Below are 14,182 nucleotides of genomic sequence, written 5' to 3' on the forward strand. Positions count from 1 at the left end.
GGTAGTGGAGGAGTATGGTAGTGGAGGAGGAGTATGGTAGAGGAGGAGGAGTATGGTAGTGGAGGAGTATGGTAGTGGAGGAGGAGTATGGTAGTGGAGGAGTATGGTAGTGGAGGAGGAGTATGGTAGTGGAGGAGTATGGTAGTGGAGGAGGAGTATGGTAGTAGAGGAGTATGGTAGTGGAGGAGTATGGTAGTAGTGGAGGAGTATGGTAGTGGAGGAGTATGGTAGTGGAGGAGGAGTATGGTAGTGGAGGAGTATGGTAGTGGAGGAGTATGGTAGTGGAGGAGTATGGTAGTGGAGGAGTATGGTAGTGGAGGAGGAGTATGGTAGTGGAGGAGGAGTATGGTAGTGGAGGAGTATGGTAGTGGAGGAGGAGTATGGTAGTGGAGGAGTATGGTAGTGGAGGAGGAGTATGGTAGAGGAGGAGTATGGTAGTGGAGGAGGAGTATGGTAGTGGAGGAGTATGGTAGTGGAGGAGTATGGTAGTGGAGGAGGAGTATGGTAGTGGAGGAGGAGTATGGTAGTGGAGGAGGAGTATGGTAGTGGAGGAGGAGTATGGTAGTGGAGGAGTATGGTAGTGGAGGAGGAGTAAGGTAGTGGAGGAGGAGTATGGTAGAGGAGGAGTATGGTAGAGGAGGAGGAGTATGGTAGAGGAGGAGTATGGTAGTGGAGGAGTATGGTAGTAGAGGAGGAGTAAGGTAGTGGAGGAGGAGTATGGTAGAGGAGGAGTATGGTAGAGGAGGAGGAGTATGGTAGAGGAGGAGTATGGTAGTGGAGGAGTATGGTAGTGGAGGAGGAGTATGGTAGTGGAGGAGGAGTATGGTAGAGGAGGAGTATGGTAGTGGAGGAGTATGGTAGTGGAGGAGTATGGTAGTGGAGGAGGAGTATGGTAGTGGAGGAGGAGTATGGTAGTGGAGGAGGAGTATGGTAGTGGAGGAGGAGTATGGTAGAGGAGGAGTATGGTAGTGGAGGAGGAGTATGGTAGTGGAGGAGTATGGTAGTGGAGGAGGAGTATGGTAGTGGAGGAGTATGGTAGTGGAGGAGTATGGTAGTGGAGGAGGAGTATGGTAGTGGAGGAGTATGGTAGTAGAGGAGGAGTATGGTAGTGGAGGAGGAGTATGGTAGTGGAGGAGGAGTATGGTAGTGGAGGAGGAGTATGGTAGTGGAGGAGTATGGTAGTGGAGGAGGAGTATGGTAGTGGAGGAGGAGTATGGTAGTGGAGGAGGAGTATGGTAGTGGAGGAGGAGTATGGTAGTGGAGGAGGAGTATGGTAGTGGAGGAGGAGTATGGTAGTGGAGGAGTATGGTAGAGGAGGAGTATGGTAGTGGAGGAGGAGTATGGTAGAGGAGGAGGAGTATGGTAGTGGAGGAGTATGGTAGTAGAGGAGGAGTATGGTAGAGGAGGAGTATGGTAGTGGAGGAGGAGTATGGTAGTGGAGGAGGAGTATGGTAGAGGAGGAGGAGTATGGTAGTGGAGGAGTATGGTAGTGGAGGAGTATGGTAGTGGAGGAGGAGTATGGTAGTGGAGGAGGAGTATGGTAGTGGAGGAGGAGTATGGTAGTGGAGGAGGAGTATGGTAGAGGAGGAGGAGTATGGTAGTGGAGGAGTATGGTAGTGGAGGAGGAGTATGGTAGTGGAGGAGGAGTATGGTAGTGGAGGAGGAGTATGGTAGTGGAGGAGGAGTATGGTAGTGGAGGAGGAGTATGGTAGTGGAGGAGTATGGTAGTGGAGGAGTATGGTAGTGGAGGAGTATGGTAGTGGAGGAGGAGTATGGTAGTGGAGGAGGAGTATGGTAGTGGAGGAGGAGTATGGTAGTGGAGGAGTATGGTAGTGGAGGAGGAGTATGGTAGAGGAGGAGGAGTATGGTAGTGGAGGAGGAGTATGGTAGTGGAGGAGTATGGTAGTGGAGGAGGAGTATGGTAGTGGAGGAGGAGTATGGTAGTGGAGGAGGAGTATGGTAGTGGAGGAGGAGTATGGTAGTGGAGGAGTATGGTAGTGGAGGAGGAGTATGGTAGTGGAGGAGTATGGTAGTGGAGGAGAATGGTAGTGGAGGAGTATGGTAGGTAGTCTTCTCACCAAAGCAGTTGTTCCTGTGGGGCACAAACATCTTGCAGGCGGTGGCGATCTGCAGCTCAGCGCTCAGCACGGCCTTGACCACCAGGTCCTCCACCTGGCTCATCAGCACTGGCACAGACAGGGAGGGCAGGGTTACTATGGGTTACCTTCTCCGCTTGACATAGGGGCTAGGGGATAGGAGCTAGGGGTTAGGGGCTAAGGGCTAGGGACTAGGGGCTATGGGCTAGGGGATAGGGGGTAGGGGGTAGGGGGTAGGGGTTAGGGGCTATAGGCTAGGAACTAGGGCTAAGGGCTAGGGACTAGGGGCTATGGGCTAGGGGGTAGGGCTATGGGTTATGGGCTAGGGGCTAATGGCTAGGGACTAGGAGCTAGGGGGTAGGGGCTATGGGCGAGGGGCTAATGGCTAGGGACTAGGGGTTAGGGGTTAGGGGTTAGGGACTAGGGGGTAGGGGGTAGGGGGTAGGGGGTAGGGGCTAAGGGGTAGGGGCTAGGGGGTATGGGCTAGGGGCTAGGGAATGTAAATAAGGAAATGCAATAATGCTGGTAATAATGTGTAATGCTTTTCACTGGTTAGCAGTGCATAGTTTCAAGTTTGTCGATTTTTGCCAAGCTCTGTTTTTTGACAAGCAAAGGGGTGGGGGGGTGGGGGGGAGAATCAGGTGCCCAACATACGGCAACTTCAAACAGCAAGATCTTGACAATACTGACTAATTGCCTGAACAATAGACATTGGGTGATTGATGTTCCGATTGATGTTATAAGCCAGGAGAGGGTAGGTGTGTGTGAGTGTGTGGAGGGGGGGTGGGGGGATCAAAAGAGAGAGAAGACTTTACTCACATGTGGTGTCCTTCCCCTCCTGCTTCAAATACCTCAGCATCGCACTCATGCTCCATTTGTTCCCATAATCCTCCACTTCAGGGTCATCGCAACTAAAAAGAACATATATACATATATACATAAAACATTTGTATTTATTTTTTACATTTAGCAGACGCTTTTCATCCAAAGCGGACTTACAACCGTAGTAAATGTGTCTGAAGTAAGTGAATCATCTCAAACATCAGTCAACATCATGAGAGAAAAACTCTATGCTAGCTAAGTCCAGATGCCCTTGGCAGTCAGAATGCTAGAATAAGCTTTTTTTTTTTTTTTTTTATTATTATCATTAACAGTAAAAGGTATAGAGGAGTAGTGGGGGGTAAAGAAGTCTTTACAAAAGACATATACAGTGTCGGGCTTCTTTCAAAACAGCTTTTTTGAACGAAGTCCAACAACGCAACAATGGTGAAAAGACGATCATTGGGGGAAACCAGGTGGGGTGGAGGAGGGAGTTTATCTAGCATCTGCAAATGCCATCCCATGTCCTAGTAACAATGGTCAGGTGATTTGATCTGTTTTCAACTCCGCTCCTTCAATTAGCCACATATTCATTTCTAGATGCCCGGAGGAGAATAGAGTAGCATGACACACACTCTCACACACACTCGCATACTCTCACACTCTCACACACTCTCACACACTCTCACACACTCTCACACACTCTCACACACTCTCACACACTCTCACACTCTCACACTCTCACACTCTCACACACTCTCACACACTCTCAGACACACACACACACACACACACTCACACACTCACACACTCACACACTCACACACTCACACACTCACACACTCTCACACTCTCACACTCTCACACTCTCACACTCTCACACTCTCACACTCTCACACTCTCACACACTCTCAGACACACACACACACACACACACTCACACACTCACACAGCTGTGGTGCTGGTGGTTGACCCCCTGTATGACCAGACACCTGGTTACCCCTGGTTATCCCTGGTTACCCCCTGGTTACCCCCTGGTTACCCCCTGGTTACCCCTGGTTACCCCCTGGTTACCTAACATAGTCGCTGCTCTTCTTGTTGACGCTGTAGTTGGTGAGATGCATGAACTGGTTCTTGATGTTCTTTGTGCCGCGGTCGTACTTCACCGTAGCGAACCTGTGGTGGGGCAGGTGGTGTTTATATGAGGAGAGAGCGTACAATAGAGGATCTGTTACAACACTTACAATGCACACTTTCACACGGCATGACATCGGACTGGATTATAAATGGACTTTTTGGGGAAAGAGAGGAGAGAAATGTTTCCTCCTCCTCCTCCTCCTCCTGTGTTTGAGTGGGGTGGACACCACATGTGGAAGAATGGGAGAATTTTCTTGGCACTCTTTCGACTACCTGAATACCGTCAAACCCAATGGAATGTCAAAGATAAAAGAGGGGGTTCGGGATTTCAGCCAGGATTTATTATACCCCGCAGTTAATAATCAAGCTGGCGCAAAGTCAACAGTGGTGTCACTGGGAACACCGGCACCTTCCTCTGTCAAGCCTGGCCGTGACGAGTCCGTCATTTTACCCATCATCCTCCTCCCCATCCATCCCCGACCTTAATCCCACTTAACAAACCGTTCTATATTAATTTGTATATATTGAACTGGTTCAGGAGCCTGGACACAGACAGATGGATGCACCAAAAATACAGCGATCGTTAGGCGACAGCACGGTTGTCAAGGAGACGTTCGTTCGTGATCCGTCACTTCAGATTACAATTTGATTGGCTCAGAAGATTTCCATAGTGCAATGTCATTACTTAGGTTCTGTAAAGACAATTCTTACAATCTAGTGTCCTGGGTCCAAGTCTGAGCAAATGGTATGATTATCTCATTTCACCCTTGAGACAATGGAGAGCTTTGTTTGAAACCACCGCCAAACCATTATCATCAGAGGAGCGGCAGACACTAAAGTTGAGGCTGCCCTCTACTGGTCATCCCCAGGAAATACGTTTCAGAAGTTTACTTTCCTATTTACGCTGAACTCACTCAAGATATTCCACTAACAATATCCCATATGGTCCCTTTGACCCGATATGAACCTTGATCCGATATGAATTCCAGTTCCAGAAGTTTCAGCCCACATACGCTCATTGATGATGTCACATACGCTCATTGATGATGTCACATGCGCTCGTTGACGATGTCACGTATGACCGTGGTGTGTGAGACGGGGGGTACTCACCTGGCCAGACCCTCCTCATACAGGTAGATGATGAGAGGCTCGTATGACGTCACCAGCACATACAACCGCACGTCGAACTTAAAGTCTGGATTAAAGAAAAAAAATAAGGGAAATTAAGTAATGATATATAATAATATGTATATAATAATTAATAATTATACATTATAAATAAATAAATTATTGCAGCCAGTGAGTGCATACTTTTTAAATATATATTTGGTATATATCTATATATGGTCCCAGCAGGAATCGAACCCCAAACCTAATACCAACTGAACCCCAGAGGACCACACTGAGACCACAGAGGACCACACTGAACCATAGAGGACCACACTGAGACCACAGAGGACCACACTGAGACCACACTGAGACCACACTGAGGACCAGAGGACCACACTGAGACCACACTGAGACCACACTGAGGACCAGAGGACCACACTGAGACCACACTGAGACCACACTGAGGACCAGAGGACCACACTGAGACCACACTGAGACCACACTGAGGACCAGAGGACCACACTGAGGACCAGAGGACCACACTGAGACCACAGAGGACCACACTGAGACCACAGAGGACCACACTGAGACCACACTGAGACCACAGAGGACCACACTGAGACCACACTGAGACCACAGAGGACCACACTGAGACCACACTGAGACCACAGAGGACCACACTGAGACCACACTGAGACCACACTGAGGACCAGAGGACCACACTGAGGACCAGAGGACCACACTGAGGACCAGAGGACCACACTGAGGACCAGAGGACCACACTGAGGACCAGAGGACCACAGAGGACCACAGAGGACCACAGAGGACCACACTGAACCACAGAGGACCACAGAGGAGCACAGCGGACTACAAGAGGAGCACAAGTGGAGATCAACTTGACTAACACTTGACTTCACTTCCACGTCAAAAAACTCACCATCAATCAGCAGAGGGTTGTTTATATAGCGGGACACCAAGATATTCTCGTCCAACGGAATCTGGTTTGGCTGTAAACAAGAAGAACAAAACTTATCAAATAAAAGATCACAAAATCACTCAAACAACAGGCACCGTTATAATGTCAATTGGAGCATTTTATCCAATTTAACTTAAGTTAGATTCCAAGTTTAAGTTCCAAGCACAACCCCATCGTACCCAACAGTGTTTCCAATGTTTTTCATATTACTGCTCTTTCATTCTACTGAAGACTTTAACACATTACATAACTCATTTAAAGTACCAGCCACAGACAACATTAGACACATACATAACATCAGCCATTCACAGTAAGCCCCAGTCCCGTCCTGCAGTCTCTCAGAGAGAGAGCCCATAGAGAGAGAGGGAGAGAGAGAGAGAGAGAGAGAGAGAGAGAGAGAGAGAGAGAGAGAGAGAGAGAGAGTGGGGTCATTTCTGGGGTAAAATGTGTTGCAGGTGGTGAACAACTAACCTCAAGCCTGGCTAAAGTTCAGACAAAAAACCCCCCAAAAAGTAGCGTCCTTCTTTTCCAAATATCACCCTGACATTCTTTCCACTGTTTCATAAAAATACCTCGGAAAGAAGGAAAAAAAACGTGTATACGTTGTCCAAGTCAAGAGAAAAAACCTTGTGTAGCCCCTCCAAAGCCAATGCCTTGAAGTGTGTGATTTACTCAACAATGCTTAATGTCTATGACACACACTGTTTCATACTCTTTTTTTTCTTCTTCTTTTCAACATAGTTCTACCGCCGCAACCCCCCACAACTACAGTTAACTGGACATATTGTTTCGTTTTCAAAACAGTTCACTCAGGTCATTATCCCCTGACTTTCCCTTGAGGTTGACAGCGCATTTACAGCATCTGCACATCGCAGTACAGGACCCCTCCAAATGGACTTATATATCTCCTTATTCCAAAGCACTTTACAACGGCCTCTCATTCACCCGTTCACACACACATTCACACACCAATGGCGGCAAGCTACCATGCAAGGCGCCGGCCCGCTCATTGGGAGCAATTTGGGGTTCAGTGTCTTGCCCAAGGACACTAATGACCCTTGCGATCATTAGACGGTGACTCTACCTACTGCGCCACAGCCGCCCTCCATACACAGGGTTCCTACAAGTTTCAACAAGTCAAATGTAATACCTCTTTGGAGCATTTTTAGACCTCTTTGAATATCATTTTAGACCTATCCGCGACACCGCATGATAGCTTTTTGTCATCCTCGAGGTGATGAAATTAGGGATTTCACTGCCATACAGACAAAAAAGTCTGAAGGATAATTAATATAAAATAAATAAGTCCCATAATTACTCAAAAGTAAATGTATTAACATTAACAGTTAACTGTAGAAAGTCACTTCAGCGTGAAGAGAACAAAGTGCACAAAAGCTTCCTTGCAGGACAAGCTAATCTACTTTTTAAGACCTGGCACCTAATTTTTTAGACCGATTTTGGGAAATTGCATATATTTAGGACCTTTCTTTTAGGCCTTATAAGTCGGGTTGCTGGATTTTAGCCTTTAAGGTTTTTTAAGACCAGCGCGGGAACCCTGCATACAGTAGTACAGTATTACTACTCCCCTGGACATCGCTGTGTTAATTGTTCCCTGTACCTGTTTGTTAATACTGTGTTCTATGTACTCATGTTATCTGTTAACTCATGTCTATCATGTAATCTGTACTCAATGAGTAGACCCAGCAGGGAAATATGGGGTCCTGCCGTCTCCTATGCACTTTTTATGCACTTTTATGCACTTTTTTTGCATTCCTTGAATCTGTTCTTAAACTGGAACTGTTGGACTTGCACTTGTGAACCGTGGACTGGGTGCTGAGCTCCAGTGATGAGTGTTTTGTTGTGTGATCGTGCATTGTTTGTGGCCATGAACAGTGGAAACTGAATTGCCTTTCGGGGATAAATAAAGTATTCTGTATCTGTGTCTGTATGTATCTGTTGCTTGTTGTTTCTGTGTTTCTGTGTACCCATACTGTCAGCGTACTGTTTGAGTCCCTGAAAAGCTCTTTATAAATATAATGAATTATTATTATTATTAGAACAGTACAGGACCTCCTCCTCCATACAGTAGTACAGTATTAGAGCAGTACAGATTTGTACAGTGAGTCTCTTACATTGCTGACCAGGTAGATCCCTCGTCCTCTTGAAGACGCTACTGGCTTAATGATCCAAGGACCCTTGTCCTTCACGAAAGAACCTGGGGGGGAGGAGAGGAGAGGATGGAAGAGATTGAAGCGTCATGAGAAAAGCAACTGGAGAGAATTGTGACGGTTTATTGTTGTTTACGTTTAGAGGTGAGTGATGAGAATGAACAGGGACTGGGTCTGGGCCCAAGTTGTTCAAAACTTTTAATCTGGATCAGAGTGATCCCGATTCTTTTTTTGCTATCCAGGATCAGATCGAACTGGCTTGATATCCCCCTTATACGACTCAAAATCTGCCAGATTAGATCTGGATCCATGATCATTCTGATCCAGGTTTAAAAGTTTTGAACAACTGGAGGACCCTGGAATGATCAAAACGGGACAGAGAAACTTACTGCAGAACTCTGGGTACTCCGAGGGAAGCACAAAGGTCTGGGGGACGATGTGGAAGTTCTTAAAGCCGTGAGCTTGCTGCATCCGCTGGATGTTTTTATACAGCCGGTCTTTGCGCGTCAGTTCATACGACCTGGAAATGAACGGGGGCGTTGACCTTTAAAGCTTCGAAACGCTCTAGTTCTCCACGGCTTGGACGCAGAGAGAAATAAGAACCTTGTACAAACACAATTGCAACAAGGCCTCCTCCAAAGCACGGCAGTTTGATTCATTTCATGTTTTGAAAAAAGGCACCGCTCCAAACAAAATGTACTTTGCTGCGGGTGCCAACGAACACACTGGCCCCGATTTTGAGGAGTTTTAAACGACTAAAGCAGTGTGAATTTGTACATCAGAGACTGTGGCTGAGGGAACAATCCTGCAAGCAGCTCACAGTGCAGTTGAACTGAAACACACAGCTACAGTGCTTCTGTACCTGGGGAAGTGGTTGACCCTCTGGAAGTCCTGAAGGCTGCGTAGGAGGTAAGGCTTGAGGTGGGACCCGGTCCACATGAGGTTGAAGTCATTACTGTTTGGATGGACCTGAAAAAGAGACCCTTCTATAATATACATATACATATATATATATATATATATATATATATATATATATATATATATATATATATATATATATATAATAACTTTTATTTGTATAACGTTTTTTCTGCAAAAGTTGCAGCTCAAAGTGCTCCAATCATTATATAATCATCATTTAATCATTTAGTCATTTAAAGGCAATATTAAAAAGATGGGTTTTTAGTCTTGACTTGAACATATTTGTTTTTGAGGTTGCATCCCTAATGTAAACTGGCAGTGCATTCCACAATTTGGGTGCATAAAATGAGAATGCAGCCTCACCAAACCTCTTCTTTTGTACATGTGGTACACAGAAGCCAGCGTCAGAAGACCTGAGAGATCTATTCGGCTGATAGGCTAGAAAAAGGTCTTTCAGATATTCTGGTGCTGAGCTTTATAGACAGAAGGCAGAAGGATCTTGAAATCTATTCTGAACTTAACAGGATATATGCCATTTAGCTGACGCATTTATCCAAAAGGACTTACATTGAAGCGAGTGCATACATTTTCAGTATATACACTCCCAGCGGGAATCGAACCCACAACCTAAGCGCTGTTAGCACCGTGCTCTAGTACCAAACCGAGCCACAGAGGAACCACTTCTGCCCTTTCTGTCAACTTCAGATACGGTATCAACATTTGACATCTCACATCTCACGGTACATTTAAACAGCCCTGCTCACACAGGGGTCAAACTACAAACAATGGAAGGTGGGGTCACAGGGGGTGAGAAGGGGACAGCGTAACAGCTAAATAAAGCCCTCGAACTCCGCTCAGTTAACAGCCCTCAGAGGACGGCTCAACCCCCTCGGAACGAGTCCGCTGAAATCCCTCACGTCTGACAGCTCGATAAGGACGGATCAAAAGAAGCAGATCCGATACTCTGCCGTTAATCTGGTGATATACAAGCTTCCCCTCTTCAAATCGTTTTCAAAGGCGAAAGGGGGGCTCTAGCTCACCAGCTATTTTCATCGCTCAGTCATATGACTTCATATCTGCTTTGTTTTATTCCTACCCCCTTATTCTTGCGCTCCTTAGCGAAGAGGCAGGTTTGGCATGGCCCCCTTCCATGCTAACTGCTAAGAGAATGCCAGATGTTTGCAATAGAGGGGTTATTAAACTTTGGCTCTGGAGATGCTGTGGCAGACACTAGTCTGCCTTTCATGATGGGTTTAGTGGGAGTCGAGAGACATTGAAGTGAAATAAAAAGGGAATTAATAGTAAGTGCTTGGATGGAGTGATTATGGGGAGTGTGCTCCCTTGTGAAACAGGATTAACGCTTTCGAGAGCCAACTTTCTTCTTTTTTTTTGGTTCATGGGTGCATTCCCAGGCTTTGACATAGACAGTGTCAGTCAGGAAAAAACAGCAGCCCCGCCGCCCCCCCTATCCTCTCATCCCACATGACAGAGAGAATATAAAGTGCTAGAGAACCAGAATGAGACATCTTTTGGACATTTCAGGGGGGGGGTTTTGCGCTCACAAAAAAGAAAAGAAAGATATACTTCAAAAAGTTCCATTGTATCACAAAACTATGTTCTGGACCTGGTGTAGGTGTCTTACCTCATGGAACCCGTGGTTGGTTAGCATACCGCGTACCAGTCGACTCTCTGTGCGCACGATCTTGAAGGCCAGGTTGTACCGTTCTACAGAAAAACAAGAACTTAACGATTATCATCACCACAATACCTGCAGTATAGTAGGCCTGTGTGGCAGAGAACACACACCCAGTTTTGCTATACTATGTTTCACTAAGACATATACACAATAAATTAAAGGTACATATCAGCTACAGGTAAAATGTCATTCAGAACATTCTCATTAGATAAAGATATTTTATTTTATTTTTTCTGAGTGGGGCAGTCCCACTCATATTTTTCATTTTGTATTGACAGATCTAGTAGAGATATAGACAGGAAAGATGGGTGAGAGAGAAAGAAGGGATGACATGCAGGATATGTCTGCGGCCGGAATCGAACCGGGATCCCTGCGGTTACATGATCGACACATAACCCGCTACGCCACCTAAGCGCCCCATCATTATATAAAGATACCAGTACCTCCAATAGAGCGGGTGTTAACATCTTTAGAGACGATCGCTTCAGCCAAGAATACCAGCACAGGGATCTTCCTGCTCAGACCACTCCACGCAATGCAAGGATGGTCCCTGAGTGAGAGAGAAAAGAAAATGGGTCATTTATTAGTCATACCACTACACATGGGAAGGATCGCGTAAAATGTTTATGGTGAACTGTCTGGACACTAAGAAACAATGTCATGACTTGAGACTTTTAATGAATACCCAAATAAAATAAAAATCTAATAAACCTATCCAACCTTCGTTGGAGAAATGAGCTAATTCTGCGCGGCATACTCTTACTAAAGCAATAAAAAAAACTGTTCAAAGATATATTCGATTGTCTCTTAATGTTACGTTTAAAGTTATGGATGGTACCACACAGACAGCTCCTTAGGCTATCTAAGGCTAGTGGAATGCCTTCTTCAGACAAGATGTTTACCTCATCGAAGCAGGCAGCGGCCAAGACACACACGGTTTCAGGGGTCTTCTAACTTCTAAGCAATAACAAGCCCATCACCTATCAAATACCCTGGTAACATTACACCGAAAATATCTGATAGGCAGCCTGCTATAGTCTGGTACGATCTGAGGAGGTGGTGGAGATAAGAAGGCCTGTTGAGGGAGAACTCTATCAGACGTGACCATCCTCGCCACGGTAGGGTGCAGCAGGAAGGAGGCGTGTAAACAATACCTCCTCCTGGCTCGAGTATCCAGGCATGTCAGCTCTCTTGTCTACTATATCTACTATATCTACACAGTACCATATCGACACAGTACCAACGAGGGAGAGAGGTATTTTAATAGCCACAGGTGATAAGTCAGAGGCCAAACTTCTAGTATTATGCTCTTGTTGGGCTCATGTTTGCTGAAACCAAGACTACAGTTGTGAGACCATGTTCAATGATAGTCATGGTATGGTAATACATCTGTAATGAATGTACTGACTATTCACTTTCAAAATGATAAAGTCACGCCGCTTAACCTCAAGAGCCTCAGGAGAATGATATTTTGAAAAACGGAATTTCAAGGGCATTTCTGCTTTATTGGGAAAGAGACAGGACAGGATGGGTGAGAGAGAGGAGGGGTGTCAGATGTGTTGAGAGTGGGAATCGAGCCAGGACTCTTACGGATGATGCTGGATGCGCATTAGTGCGCAACGCCACTAAGCGCACCTGAACAATGACGAGCTTTAAGGAGGTCTTATGGTTACATGAGGTCTCATGGTTACTCCATCAATCAGTAGCCTTTCCAATTCAGGAGTTGGAAGGAATCAAAAAGCAGACAAAAGCTCTTGTAAAGCGCTTTGGAATAAGGCACTATATAAGTCAGTCCATTTACCATTTAGAGAATCCTGTTAGACCGTAACAATGCATATAGACAAGACATGAGCAGTCGGGTGAAATCCAAGGACAATAGACAATTGTTATGCAATAAAAATGACTAGAGGTTAATTATTGTGTAAGAAGAATTCTATAATATGTATTATCACAATTTGTTTTCTAATCCGGTGTCTTTTAGCAGGTGTAACATTGCAAACAATCTATGAAAAATGGATTACTATTCTTGTCTGCCTTTGAATACTATAACCTTGAAATTAATTATTTATTTATTTTTGTCTCTGATGAGTGATGACCATGACTAAAATAGGACAATTATCTGCGACCTTCGCAAATTAACCTACATTACCAATGCAACAAGAAATGTGAATAATTCATTTAGACTAGATTCAAAAGCAGATTGATACCATGTGGGTTCTTCTCCTACGGTAGACAGAGCATGGTCTATTTAGGGAGATGCTACTAGAGACAGGTGCCAGGATAAAGACTCCAATAAGATGTTAAGGCTATGTTATACTTAGTATACTCAGCAGTAATGTATATATACATATCATACACAAATGCAGTTTTTTTGCACGGTTATGACAATGTCCTTGATCTTTATTATAAGTACTAGGGTGGCATTTATAATCTAGGCTTGTATTTGTCTGTATAACACGGTGGATTACTTTTGATTTCTTCAATAACTACCCCTACATGCTATCGACCCCGTACACTATTTAGCACAGCACACTTACACCTGCTCGTCCTCTGATGAGGACTCCGGGTCCTCTTCGTCCCGGATCACCGCCGGCATCTCCACTTCAAACCTCCTGACAACACCTGCTTCTCTGGGTCAGGCACCGGGGGTCACGACTGCGGACATCTCCAGTCTCCACTGTCCCTGCTGTTGAGATTCATGAATAACTGTAGCCAGTACTAACTAGCAATATACAGCCTGATTAGTTACAGGCTATAATTAACTAATTAGGTAAGCAGTGTTGCAAGGTGCATAGACATAGACATAGACATAGCCGTAGTAAATTGCCATGGAAACACTATCTATACTAGTCTTGGCTCAGACAGTACTCATTACAAACCTTGGCAGGCTATCTTGTTCACCTGGCGAACACTCGAGACAGTCAGTCTCTAGCTACAGTTTGCACAAACATACCCAGACACAGCATAGGAGGACAGTGCTTCTTTTATCGAAGAGACAAATATTGCTGCTGCTGCTGCTGCTGCTGCTAGTGTGGCAAGCTAGTAAGCTAGCTAGCTAGCGACCAACCATCATGATAAGTCTTCCCGTGCTTGTAACCACAACAACTGGCTGGCAACCAATTGGGAGAGAGCTTGCTCACTGGCAACCAATGGGGAGAGAGCTTGCTCATTGTCCTCACGCCCCCACGTTTGGAGGATTTTATTTTATATTATTGTACTTGTGATGTAATTTTCCAAGCAGTCCAGGAGAAACCTA

At 45.4% G+C, this 14,182-nt stretch overlaps 1 protein-coding gene across 1 annotated transcript in view; it reads right to left on the reverse strand.

The window, feature by feature from the left end:
* The window catches only part of ttll5 (tubulin tyrosine ligase-like family, member 5), a gene marked incomplete at both ends in the record, with an annotated part of 93,488 nt that extends 79,966 nt beyond the window's left edge, over positions 1-13,522 (reverse strand). The window contains 11 exons of the mRNA XM_080550420.1: positions 2,079-2,186; positions 2,916-3,007; positions 3,990-4,091; positions 5,163-5,247; positions 6,100-6,169; positions 8,271-8,353; positions 8,696-8,826; positions 9,169-9,275; positions 10,873-10,955; positions 11,370-11,476; positions 13,464-13,522. Of these exons, the coding sequence (XP_080406546.1) occupies positions 2,079-2,186; positions 2,916-3,007; positions 3,990-4,091; positions 5,163-5,247; positions 6,100-6,169; positions 8,271-8,353; positions 8,696-8,826; positions 9,169-9,275; positions 10,873-10,955; positions 11,370-11,476; positions 13,464-13,522 (1,027 nt within the window). The remainder of the gene's footprint in view (positions 1-2,078; positions 2,187-2,915; positions 3,008-3,989; positions 4,092-5,162; positions 5,248-6,099; positions 6,170-8,270; positions 8,354-8,695; positions 8,827-9,168; positions 9,276-10,872; positions 10,956-11,369; positions 11,477-13,463) is intronic.
* Positions 13,523-14,182: the final 660 nt, after the last annotated feature.

The sequence above is a fragment of the Nansenia antarctica genome (assembly GCF_963989245.1).
Source record: "Nansenia antarctica genome assembly, chromosome: 1".
In the NCBI taxonomy this organism is placed as follows: Eukaryota; Metazoa; Chordata; class Actinopteri; order Argentiniformes; family Microstomatidae; genus Nansenia; species Nansenia antarctica.